Source organism: Dendropsophus ebraccatus, chromosome 3 (assembly GCF_027789765.1).
Source record: "Dendropsophus ebraccatus isolate aDenEbr1 chromosome 3, aDenEbr1.pat, whole genome shotgun sequence".
NCBI lineage: Eukaryota > Metazoa > Chordata > Amphibia > Anura > Hylidae > Dendropsophus > Dendropsophus ebraccatus.
In genome coordinates this window covers 112,407,017-112,420,706 of record NC_091456.1, presented here as the reverse complement: position 1 = coordinate 112,420,706, position 13,690 = coordinate 112,407,017, and the positions used below count along the sequence as shown (strand labels likewise).

General features: G+C 43.8%; 1 protein-coding gene across 1 annotated transcript in view; it reads left to right on the top strand.

Annotated features, from left to right (window-relative positions):
• The window catches only part of PEX11G (peroxisomal biogenesis factor 11 gamma), a 28,582-nt gene extending 18,235 nt beyond the window's left edge, over positions 1-10,347 (top strand). The window contains exons 4-5 of the mRNA XM_069962517.1: positions 4,417-4,467; positions 8,997-10,347. Of these exons, the coding sequence (XP_069818618.1) occupies positions 4,417-4,467; positions 8,997-9,222 (277 nt within the window). The 3' untranslated portion in view covers positions 9,223-10,347. The remainder of the gene's footprint in view (positions 1-4,416; positions 4,468-8,996) is intronic.
• The last annotated feature ends 3,343 nt before the right edge of the window (positions 10,348-13,690 follow it).

The following is a 13,690-nucleotide window of genomic DNA, read 5'->3' as shown; positions in this document are numbered from 1 at the left end:
TTCATGTATGGGCATTGAACATTGCTTTTCTGACTTTTGACTAAGATCAAGTGTAGTTTCTGTTCTCTAGGGAGCAGAGAAAACCACACAAAGCGAATAAGGGTGAGCATGTGGTCGGCGGGGTAAGTTGGCTGGTGCATGACCTTCTAGATCTATGCCAGGGGCTTAAGGGGCCTAAGTGCCCTGGGAGTAGCGACCCCAGGGTGCCGTAAGGCTGCGTTTTTGCAATCTGTTTCTTTATGCAAAAAAAAGGATGAAAAAAGGATGCATTTGTGTGCATCCATTTTGATCCATTTTTCTCCATTGACTTCCATTCCTAATAAAAAAAAAAAAAAAAAAGTGGATCAAAACGCATTCTTTTTTTAGTGTACACAAAAATGTGATTGACATATTTTTGTGTATGCTAAAAAGGATACCTTTTTGATCTTTTTTTTTTTATATGCTTTTTATAATAGAAGTCAATGAACAAATGGATCAAAATAGATGCACACAAATGGATCTGTTTTTCATCAGTTTTTTTTGCATAAAACTGTTGAAAAAAAAAATGGTTTGCAAAAATGCAGTGTGAAGTGAACCCAGCCTAACTCATTGGGGATTGGATCCCACCAAGTAAAAGCACTTAGCACAGTACTTCACTATCACCCCTTAGAACACACTCCTCTAGTTTCTCAGCCTTCTGTTGATTGCTATAAGCATGGAGTGGGAGGGAATGTGCCTGGCCTGGGGGCTTATCTCTTTTAAGTGTGGCCTTTTAATAGACCGCACTTTTTTGTGTGGCACATCTGCACCTTTTTGTGCACTTGGGTGAGAGTACACTCCTCACAAAAAAAGGACATTAAACATGTTACTTAACCCATTAGAGATGAGTCGGAGATAGAAGAAAAGGCTTCTTAGTGGCAAGGGATAAAATATTTTTACACTGGGAACCAGTCATCCAGCACCCCTGAATCATAGGTAAGATTTAATGGACCAGTATCACCATACCCGAGCTAAGGTGTTTTTTTTTTCTATTTAACCTGTAACATATGTTATTTATATTTAAGACACTTTGTTTAAAGGGAATGTATCGTCAGAAAATTACCTCTTGTTTTTATGTTAAGCATATTTTTTAAGAATATTTGCTGACATTTTTTTAAATTTTTTTTATCTATTATAAAGGAATTCTGTAATCTTGCAATTTTCATTGTAGCATTGCAGATCTGTGCAGCATTGCTGTGACATGTGACACCAGTAAATAAAGGAGACAATAGCAGCTAAGCTACCTGTGGAATGAACTCTTCAAAGGTCACAGAGTACACTCAGTGATGTTTCACATTCATCTCAAGGGGACAGACTCTGTTGGTCGTCTATGTCCATGAGTGTTGCTGTAAACAACAATGTCAGTAAATGTTAAAAACAGCCCATACAATATGGCAGCCCCCATAATAATGAACAAAAAATGAAATAAAATTACAGTCAAAAATAGAAACAGATTGGGACATAAGTTTTTGCATCTTAACTGTCAGTGACTGCCCAAGTGTAAATCACTCCAAGACAAAAACCTGCCAAAGGTAAAAATTGTGAATTTCTGGTTATATCACAGGGCAAAAAATTTAATAAAAACTGAGCAAAAACTTTTATATATAAGTGTGGTTACAATAAAAAAATAAAAAGATAAAGCAATTTAAACACGTTCATTTCCTTTATTTAAGTTTAAAATTTTAAAGGTAGTAAAATAAAATAATCATACTAAGTAATCATACTCGTGTCAGTTTTACCACACAGTGAACGACTGCGTAACTATAATTTAAGTAGCAAAAATAAAATTACTGAAATAAAAAGCCCACATTTTACCCTTTAAAAAGATCCCTAAATTGTGTTGATAGCATGTGTGCATGCTGAGATATCCTCAATTCTTTGGCTCAGAAAAATAAATGACTTTTTTTCCTGGCTAAGGGTGCCTTCACACCTACCGGATCCACAGCGGATCTCACTTCTGCGGATTCGAAGCGAGAACCGCTGTGGATCCGGTATCAATTCACCCCTATGATAGGACATATTCGCAGCGGGTTGACATTCCGCTGTGAATATGTGCTTTAACTCCCTGGTGCCCGCAGCCCCGCCGTCGCATCCCCCATCACCGGCGGCGGCACATCCCCCCCCCCATCCCGGCCACATCAGCCCATCTCCGGCCCGCCGCCGTGAGCATACATTACCTGCTCGGCGGCGCATCTGCAGTGAGGCTCCCTGATCTGAGCGGGACAGAAGCTGGCAGCCTCACTGCAGCCGCGCTGCCGAGCAGGTACTGTATGCTCTCGGCGGCGGGATGCAGGCGGCTGGCGGTGGGCTGATGGGGGGATATGGGGGGGATGCGCCAGGGATGCGACGGCGGGGATGCGGGCACCAGGGAGTTAAAGCACATATTCACAGAGGGATGTCAATCCCGCTGCGAATATGTGCTATTATAGGGGTGAATTGATACCGGATCCGGAGCGGTTCTCGCTTCGAATCCGCAGAAGTGAGATCCGCTGTAGATCCGGTAGGTGTGAAGGCACCCTAAAAGTGGTTGTGGCCTCCCCATCTCCTCCCACTTTCCTCCGCCTCTACCTCATGAACTTGCACACCACAGCCATCTCCGCTTGCAATAGTGGATTTCACCTCAGCTGAGCTCCATTTCTTGGACAACTTTTTTGGAAAAGTGAGGCGGGGAAGGTTCAGCACTGGTGACTGGTGCATGGAGACATTGCTGAATGCTAGCAACACTAGCATTCTGCAATTTTCCATCGCAAAAAGTTTTTGCCACGTACCCTCTGGAGTACATGTACCGTGTACCAGAAGTTAAGAGCCACTATAAGATAAGGACAACTGTTAATATGACAAGTGGCCTTGTCCTCTGGAGCCCTGCAGTTGTTGCAGAAATATATCTCCCATCATGCTCACACCACCTTTGACTGTCCAGACATGATGGCAGTTGTAGTTTTACAAGAGCTGGAGGGCTGCATGTTTGACATCTGGAGTTCTCTTCCTTCCATGTGCTCCACTGTCTGAATCATCATCAGGCACCAGAGCAGATGGCAGGAACCAGCAGAGAGTAGAGGTGACTGGGTGGGCAGGCGTTTGGGGGGGTTGGTGGTACAATGAGGAAGGGAAAGAGGCCGGGGGAACTGGAGCACTTCTCCCTCTGTGTGTACTTGCTGCCTGTAAATCAGCCACCTTACCAAAGGAAACATTGGCCATCAGCAGTGCTCACCAAAGAGGAGAGGTTCCTGTGCTGCTGGAAGGATGCATTTCAGTGAAAGGTGGGATGAGGGGAGGGGTAAAGGGAGGGGGTGGTGAACCATCTGAGTATCCATACCAGCTGCTGCTTAGGCAGAGTAGGGATTTCCTGGAGGGCGGAACAGGATTAAACAAGTAATAGAGCAGCAGACACAGAGGGGAAACTCAACTACAAATATTTTGAAAACTGTTCAATTTAGCTTGTTATTATAAATTGCTAAAATTCTAATCATGGTCTAAGCTAACTAAAACTGAATTGACAAAATATTTTATAGTTGCGCTGTAAGGCCATGTTCACACAACGTATGTTTAATATAATGCGACAACAGCCATGATTTATGCTAAACATACGCTCCGCCGGCACACTCCATTGAGTGCAGCGGTGAATTGGGATGCAGGCACACAAGGGTGCGCCCGCATCCAAATTCACCAGAAATGAAGATCATTTGGCCGCTACTGGGGTACCGGCCGCGATGATCTATAGCAACACCGGCCATTCTGTGACCCAGCCGGGTCACAGAATTGGCCGGGTTATACACAGTGGGAACGTGGCCTAAAGATGACAGGCTAAAAGATGCAAGTTTAGATCAGCTCACCAGAATGCGAATGTGAACTCTGTCCGAACTTGGAGCACAGTAGGTAAAGAGAGAGGCCCAACTCCTGTTTGTAGGGCAATATACAAAAGAGAAAAATCCTGCGGCTCCAAAAAAAGGTTAGATGATAAAATCAAAAATATTTATTAGAACGTGTTAAAAACTACAGCCAGTTTAAATTTGTGCAATTTTTTTTTCTGCTATTGCACATAGATGTGTTTTAACTTTATTTTTTAACATGTTCTAAAAAATATTCTTGACCCCTCCCCGCCCCCCCCCCCCCCCCCCAGATTTAAAGGAACAAAAAATTTATTTTGGATTTGCATCATATTCTATGGAAAAATCAAGTTTGTCATTACAAAGTACAACTGGTTTAGTCAAAAATAAGAGCTCATATGGGTCTGCAGGTGAAAAAATGAAAGTGCTATTGCCTTAATAGTGAAACTGGTAAATGGATAACACAGGGACTAGGACCACAGGAACAGGATGTAGCTGAACATTTTTCATACTTGCATGCATGTGTGTATATATATATATATTTTTTAATACCGTATATCTTCATCCACAGATCTTTAAGAACGTTAATAAAGCTACAAAGAAGCAAAGGAAAACATTCAGAGTAAGTTGAATATGACTAGAAGCTGTTTTATACACTGGGGCAACTACACTCTGTTAAATCACATCAGACTAATCGTTCAACCTCTGGGCACTTTTCAGAATGCACTATCCTGTGTTTGTACACGTGGTGTAGCACTATTTCTAGCAATTTTTAAACTTTTTGACGTTTTTCAACTCTACAGCATTCACCTGTAATTTTAAAGTGTATTTGTCATTTTAAATGTTTTAGCAAAAATCAAAAGCCAAAGCGATTTTAAGAAATAGGCAAACAAAATAGAGGCAAAAGGCCTCTTTGTGTTCTTAAAAAGCTGTTTTGCAGTTTCCCCCCTTACTACTTATCGGTTTATTATCAGGCAAAGTCATCTACATTACAAGAGGAGCAAAGTAAAGACTGGTTTGCTGTGTCCATTATAACCTATAGAGGGGAGAGGGGCCGAAGGGGATGAGTGAGCAGGTAGAGCAGACAAGCAGCCTGTTTGGTTTGCAGTTTGTCTGGGCACATAAATGCTGGATTCATAGGTCAGACTGCTCAGTGCTTGTCTGGGAACTTGGTGAGGTAAGATTGCAGGATGTTGTGATGTGCAGGGCTGCCTTTTCTATTCTCCATGCCTCTGTGTTACTTGTCAATTCTTGTTTGCCCCTCCCCCCTGGAAATCTGTACTGTGGCTGAGCTTGGGACAGATTCTCAGACAGCAACAGAACAGGTAGTCAGATGACAGGCAGCTTTTACACTGTTGTGTGAGCAGTGGAGGCGGGGAAGGTGCTGGACTGATACAGGTCACTGCTGGCTTGAGGGGGAAAGTTTCAGGACTTCTGTCAAGCAGTGTGCTGAGTGCTTCAACCAGGAGGAACATGCAGGCAGTGACTCCAATATGTTCTGCAGGCAGGCCAGGGGGTGAGTGTCACTAAAAAGGAGGACTACAACTCCCCAGCATAACACAGCGGTAGTCCTTCCATATTACATATAGCACTCACCATCAGTCTGCAGCAGGGGCGCCCTCTTATCCTGCAGTGTTATGAGAGCAGGTGACTGTTACTGCATATATGCCACATGAGTTGAGGACTAAGATTCCCAGCACCACACACTCACTGTGCACATAGTACTGCAGCAGGTGACCCACCCCCCTCCATTGCTGACAGTGCTGTAAGAGCAGGTGACTGTAACATCAGCTGAAGCTCTGTATCTAATCCCACTATGTGATCTAATCTGCTGGGGCTCTGTATCTAATCCCACTGTGTGTGGTACCATATTCTGTTCTGAGGCACTGTATCCAATCTCACTGTGTGTGATACCATTTGGTCACTGGTCAGCAGTCAGTGGATGAAGGGACTCGGCAAGGGAGATGACAGGGAGGAGGCCACGCCCACTTTCAAACAGCCAAAATTCATTTATTTTTCTGATGTGGTGTGATGAAATTTACTGGATGGCGTGCATAATAGCAGCAGTCACTCTGCTGCCTCTATACAAGAGGATACTGACTGGCCATTTGTTAATGAAATCTAACATATCAGGTAGATGTACAGATATGAAATCAAATTAACGTGGAAACCATTTGTAAACCTAATGTCTAGACACAGGGACAGACATCAGACGTATTGCGATTTGACCTAACAGGAAAAGGAACATGTAGGTGTTATAAAGCCCCTTCTTCCAAGACCACACCAGTGTTTCCTGTTCCTACTGTATCTAGAAGTCAAGGCAGGTCATGTAGATAGCAGGACCAGGGGACGGTCTGTGGAATGCGCGGGCCAGCAAGGCTAGATCACGGAGCGACCTAGCCTCGCTGGACCGCGCACTCCACGGACCGCCGCCTGGTCCTGCCATCCGGCTCCTCATCCCTCCATGGTTACTGTGGGCTCCCTATACATATCCGTATCCACATCTCCAGGCAGGCGCCGCCTTGCCAACCCATCCCATTTTGCTACTCCAGTTGTCTTCTGTTATACAGACTCCTAGATAAAGGTGTAATCACCGAAACGCCGGATACTCTGTGATTACCCTTGTTACTCATAAATTTTGCGCAAGACCATCTGCATTGAAAACTCTAGATCATCTTGTCCTTATTCTCAAAATAACTGAGTGGATTACTGCTGATATCAGTGAAACTTCTCCTTCCTATACCATCACTTCTGGGATTGCCAGGGAGTAAGTAGGGCCTTATTACAGGTTTGCAATGGCACCTAGCAAGGTTCACAAGAGAGCCAGAAGGGTAGAAGCTTCTAAAGAGGTGGAATCGCAGATACAACGACACTATTCAAAAGATTGATCTGGGGTCTGCATAGGTAGGGAGCTTCTTCAGTTCCATGCTTCTAGCATTATTTAATCTCAACAGTTTGTGGTGGTTGATAAGAAGAAACCTGTTATCTCTGATGAGATATAGCGAATCTGTACCCACCAGCAACACCCCTTCCCTAAACCACAGGTACAGTTGTTTAGCTACTATCAAGTCCTTTCCTGTTGGAGGTTCAAGTTGGTCCTGGTGCCTTTGTTAGGGTAAAAAACACATTTGTAATGCAAAGGAGTGGTGTCAATAAGGCAGGACCTAGAGCTTCCTTGCCCTAGGCCTGCAACGCCTCTCAGCTCTTCAGCAACACCCCTGGGCGGGATTTCTCCTCTGAGGCATTGCTGAAGATCAGAAGGGTGGAGTGGAAGACCTGAGGTAACCAACAGTACCTGTGGTTTTGAGGGGTCTTGGGTGGTTACAGATTCGCTTTAACACAGCTCATTAGCCAGGAAATTCAGTTGTTTGTGGCAACTTGCCTTACCTGACGCTCCAAGTACCACTGCAGCTACAAGTATTAAAATCCTCTGATACAGACTCTGACCAGTTCCAGTGTGATAATGAAGGGTATAGAGGAGGGGCAGATCTCCCCATCTGGCGGCAATGAGGAGCCAACATTTTTTTTTTGTGTGCGTTCCTTCCTAACATACAGACACTATTACATGCTACGCATAGTACTATGAATTTGGAGGAAATTGAGGATTCTAGATCAATACAGGAAGAGATGTCTTGAGGATTAAAGAGAACCTTTCATCACCCTATAGCAATATAAACAGCCCCAATATCTTATAGCAGGTAACCAGCATGTTTTTTGACTGTAAAATAGATGCCATAATCTGGAAAAATTTATTTAAACTGTGCTAAAACCATATGTATGTTGGTCACAGGAATGCCTTCCCTGTCTTTTCTAAACATCCACCCACGTTCCTCTCACATTTAGAATCACTGGTGTGGCCTTTTGGAGGGAAAAGCCTTTTAATATCTCTGTGATCCTTTTCCTATTAAGTTAGAGGGCAATCTCTCTGGTCTCTGTAATAATTTGTTTTTCATTAATCCACTATCATTAAGTCACAATTCCATTTTCTTTTTCTACAACATTTAAGTGATTTTAATAAATATTTCAGTGGACGTTAGTAAAATTCTCTCCTTCCATTCAGAGTAGCAGGCAGGGTTTTCAGCATGATGATACAAACCTTTGACATGATAGGTACGCTATAAGTATAGCACGCATAGCACATGTCAATTCTTTGAGCAGACCGGCACGGAAAGCAGAGGAGTGCAAACCCTCCCATTCTCAGAGATTAAAGGCAGGATTCGTAGTGTAAACGGGGCCTAATAGTAAGTCTTTTTTTTGGAAATCTGCCAAAGCTAGAAGTGGATCCAGTCCTTCATTTTCCATTCCAAAGATTTCCCATTTACTTTAAATCCACTCTTTGTTTTGACTGCAGGGGCAGTTTAAAAAACAAAAACTAAAAAAAACAAACGCTTTTTGTGATGGCAGCCTTAAGTCAAGCAGCTTTATTTTAATGGCTGTGTGGTAAACTGCTCTTTTGCTGCAATGCTGTGCAGCCATTAACAAGCAGCTGCTTACAGCAGTTTGTCATTGTGAGGCATCTGTTTTCTGTTAAATGAGGTTACAAATTGCTGACACAAATTCTTCTAGTTTTTTCCCCTTAAGAAATAGAAGTAGGAAATAGAAATAAGAGCCAGCGATAAGCCAAGGACTCAACAAGCGCTCATTCATCAGCTGATCAAATTTATTGTGCAGCCATATAAATTATCACCTGCACCTCTGGTTGTCTAAACAGGGGATGTACAGCCAATAACAATGCATACAAATGACCCAGCTACCATTCATTAAACCTTGTGAAGGCTCTGCAGACGAGCGCCCATCTCACTGATTGCCACTTGTTTGCAGCTTTAAATTGGGCTGTATAAAAGGTCACTTGGCTGCCCATTAGACAGATTCTGCATTTCCTCATAAGAATTTTTCACTGTTTTGTCTGGAATACATTTCGCTGTGTTTAGAGTGCATCTTGGCTAGCAAGCACTTTGTTGGCAGTTGACAAACCTGGATCTCTGTAACTTATCAGTCGAGACGTTTTGATTCACATTGGATTAAGTGATTGATTGATCAAGGACGACAACCAGTACTAGGTCATCGATTTGTTCAAGCAAATATTAATACTAAAACTCACAAGGAAATATACTGTAGGTTGGTTTATCTTAACAGTACTTTGTTTTGCAGGGATGATCCTCCGAAGAGCCGAGGAGAAATCAAGTTTCAGATGAGATCAGAGCTTTTGTGCATTATCAGCTGTCTCTCGGATCTAGTTAATGCTATTCACTGGCTACCCCCTGGTTTTCTATGGGGAGGGCGCTCTCCAACATGGTTGGTTGGTCTGATGGGGACAATTTCTTCAGCAATTGGAATCTACCAGACTGCTGTTGGAGGAAGCTCAGCAGGAGTATAAAGCCAAAGACAGAAGATACTGTGGATTTTGAAGTCTCAGGGCCCTATTCCACCGGACGATTATCGTTAGCATAATCGTTAACGATTAGCGATCTCAAACGACCGCTATTGCGAAAGACCTGAAAACGTTCACTCATTTCCATGGAACGATAATCGTTACTTATGATCGTAATTGCGATCGTTTCTTCTTCCGTATTTCTTCGCTATTGCGTTCGTATCTATTGCGAACGACCGAACGATTTCTTATTCAATGCGAACGATTTGCGAACGAGCAACGATAAAAATAGGTCCAGGTCTTATAAAGCGATCAACGATTTCTCGTTCGGTCGTTAATCGTTACTGCATTTCAACCGAACGATTATCGTTTAGATTCGAACGATTTAACGATAATCTGAACGATAATCGTCCGGTGGAATAGGGCCCTCACTGCCTTTTTGCAAGAAAGATTTGCTTTTCACGGACTTTAGGATTTGTGGTCAGGCCAATAGAAATTCTAAACTGAGATTATTTCTGAACTCAGGTTCACAGAATTTTTCTTCTTAGTCAAATCTTAGCTTAAAATATAAAAAAAACTTGATTTTACATTAAATATAGCATAGGTTTTATGTAACTCACAGCCCTTTGTAGAGAATGGGCTGATTTTCTAATACAAATGGTAGATTTATTCAGACTGCTATAAAACAGAGTGAATATTCTTTAGTCCATGCTTATAGCATAGGAATTATTCTTTACTGCTTTGCACATTCTACACTTCATTGGAAATGTATAGATATTTTTTGCACTAGACCTGTGCTACAACATGTTCTGTAGTACTGCATATACTGCTTTTTAAGACACCCCTCATTATGTTGTAAACTGGAAATTACAATGACAGTTCATTTTTGCACTTAAGAATTTGTTATAAAATATAACATATTAACTATATATTTGTGTTTCTGAAATGCATGAAGCACATTTTGTTAAAAAAGATTGTCTTTAAACATTACTACCACTAGATGGTGCCAGGTTGTAAATGTTCAAGTTCACACTGTTCAGCTGTATTGTACCACTACACACATGAATGTCAAACTTCAGTTAAAGGTGAATCTCTAATTATTAAAATTAATAAATACAATTTAAAAAGGAACCAGTGGGGAAACCCCCTCTTACCTCAAAGTACCAAAGTCACCTCAGTAGATGGATTGTCAGGATTTTCGGTGCACTGAGACTCCATACGATTAAGAATCTGAAGTACCACCAGAAATCATGCCTTATCCTTGATGGTTCCTCCTCCCTCCTTCTTTTGAATATTAATAAAATCTCGGCCTCTAGTTTCCACGCCGCTGATGACACGCATGTCCTGAGATCTAAACTCTTAAGCACTGTAGCTAGGAAGAGAGGCGCATGTGTGCTGAGTGGTGAAACCTTCTTACATCAATGCGCGTGCACCTTTCTTCCAGGCGGTGGCGCTTGAACAAGTTTGGGACACAGGACATGCATGTCAACAGTGGCGAGGGAACTGGAGGCCAAGATGAAATAAACATTCAAAAAGATGAGGGAGTGAGCTGACCATATTTGCCCAGGGAAATATCATTTTATGTGGTGATTTTAACGTGGACATGGAGCCCAGTGTAGATACGTCTTCGGGACAATCCTTCATATCCCGCACTAAGTTAAACAAAATTCGGAGGGCCCTTTACAACCTACAACTCTGTGACACATGGGGGGAGATTTATCAAAGGATGTAAAATTTAGACTGGTGCAAACTGCCAACAGCAACCAATCACAGCTCCTCTTTCCTTTCAGCATTGCCTAAAGCTGAGCTGTGATTGGTTGCTGTGGGCAGTTTGCACCAGTCTAAATTTTACACCCTTTGATAAATCTCCCCCATGGTGTCTACAACACCCCGGGGAAAGAGATTACTCTTTCTACTCTAACCCACATGTTAGTAGGATTGATTACATATTTGTACACCATTACCTCCTGCCTACAGTTTCCTCCACCTCCATTGGCAATATACTCCACTCGGATCATGCATCGGTTAAGTGCAGTCTTGTTATGCCAGACTTGACACGAGGTACATATAATTGGAGGCTGAATGAATCTCTCTTGCGGGACCCTTCTTTTGTAACTGAATTGCGCACCGCGGTAAATAACTTCCAGGCAGATCATGCTAATGACTACCTCCCCTCAGATTCAGTGGGATGCATTGAAGTGTGTCTTGCGGGGGGTGCTTATTAGACACGGTGCACACGACAAAAGGGAAGCGGCTGCTAAATTGACGCGCTTATTAACTGAGTTGCACACTCTTGAGATCTCGCATAAGGCTCCGCTGCAGGAAGAGACATATAGAGAACTATTGCGGGTCCGTCACGTACTCACAGCCCTACTTAATAAGAAACAGCAGAGATTTAGACAGGTCTGCACTAGTAGGTTCTACGCTGAGGGCAATAAGGCAGGACGAATGCTTGCTAGAGCCCTGAGAGATAATAGGGCAGCTTTGTACATCCGATCTATTAAAAATGATGCTGGTATGATACAACGCCATACCTCTGACATCCTGTCTGTGTTTAGGGCCTACTATGAGACTCTGTATAACATAGACCCCTCCACCGAGGCTACGACTGCCAGGATACAGGAGTACATTCTCCGCACCAAATTGCCTAGCTTAGACCCCGACTCACTCGCTGCCTTGGAAGACCCCTTCACCGCAGAGGAAGTGGCATGCGCCATTAAGGCGCAGCCATCAGGTAAAAGCCCAGGCCCTGATGGCTACACGGCCAAGTTTTTTTAAAGTTATGCAAGAGGCAATCAACCCATGTCTGCTAGCTACCCTCAATAACATATCCGCCACTTCTCCCCTGCCGCCATCCTTTATGTGTGCGCATATTGTAGTCATACCAAAAGAGGGGAAGGATCCCAATCTTTGCCCTTGCTATAGGCCCATTTCATTAATCAACACGGACGCAAAGCTTTTTGCAAAGCTACTAGCCAATAGATTAGCGCCCCTCCTGGGATGTGCAATTCACCCGGATCAGGTGGGTTTTGTCTCCTTTCGGGAGGCCCGCGAAAACACGTTGAAGACCTTCTCTCTGCTCCATCATGCCCGTCTTGTTAAGCTCCCTTGTATGATGCTTTCACTGGATGCGGAGAAGGCATTCGACCGGGTGGGTTGGCCGTTCCTGGAGGGTGTGCTACGCAACTTGGGACTGGGACCATTGGCCCTTCACCAGATACTAGCCTTATATAGTAACCCCACAGCGCGGCTTAGAGTGAATGGATCCCTGTCTGACCCGTTCTTGATACGAAAAAGGGACCAGACAGGGATGCCCTCTGTCCCCGATGTTATATGTCTTGGCCATGGATCACCTCCTGCAGGCCATTCGCCAAAATGTTGACATCACGGTTGTGCGAGTGGGGGACTTACACTTCAAGTGCTCCGCATTCGCGGACGAGCTTCTACTGTATGTCACGCAGCCTAAGACCTCCCTGCCGGCCCTTATGTCAGCCCTACAAGACTTTGGCATAGTGAGCAACCACAAAATCAACCTCTCCAAGAGTGTGGCCCTAAATCTAACACTCCCGCAAGCAGAGCTTCCCTTTTGTGTGGTCTGATACCTCTTTTAAATATCTGGGGGTTCATGTCCCGACTGACGTATCCCGACTCCACGACTTGAACTTTTCTCCACTCCTTGCTAGCTTTAAAGGAGACCTTGCTAAGTGGGACTGCAAGGACTTCTCTTGGCTGGGGCGGATAAATATTATCAAGATGAATCTACTCCTGCGCCTACTATACCTATTTCAGACAATGTCAATAGTCCTCCCACGGGCCTTTTTTCATGCAGTCTTTAAATTGTTTTCATTCTTTATATGGATGAGAGCCCGCCCCAGAATCGCGAGAAATGCCCTCACTTTGGCCAAGGGACATGGTGGACTGGCACTCCCTGATCCTTATAAATACTACCTAGCAGCAGTTGCCGCTCGAACGCTTGATGCCTTCCACCACTCCTCGACCAAATGGCATGGTCTACCACTACACTTAGACGCGTACCGCTGATTACTCGCTCATCTATGACTATTTTGCACAGGAAGCAAGCACGGTTATTGCTCTTTACCCCTGACGGCCCCTTAACGCCGATAATTAATAATCCTGACTTCCCTCCCGGCTCGCTTGGTGCGGACTATCTCTTGCATTCAAGGGACAGTAGAGTTCTATTCCGACACGCTACTACAGCTTCAGCATTGATGTCCTATGAGACACTGATCCCTGAAGCAAACAGTCTACGGTATCACTAGCAGTATATGCAACTGCAGCATTATTATCATGCCTCGGTACGCACACTGCAGGTACATAGGCAGCTACTGCCCTTTGAAGAGCTTTGCATGCAGCCAGAAGCACCTACACATGTGGTATCGCTGGTTTACTCCATCTTGACGCAGCCACTCCCTGATGCCAAGCTTCCAAGTGAGCTGGGAATTGGAACTGAATC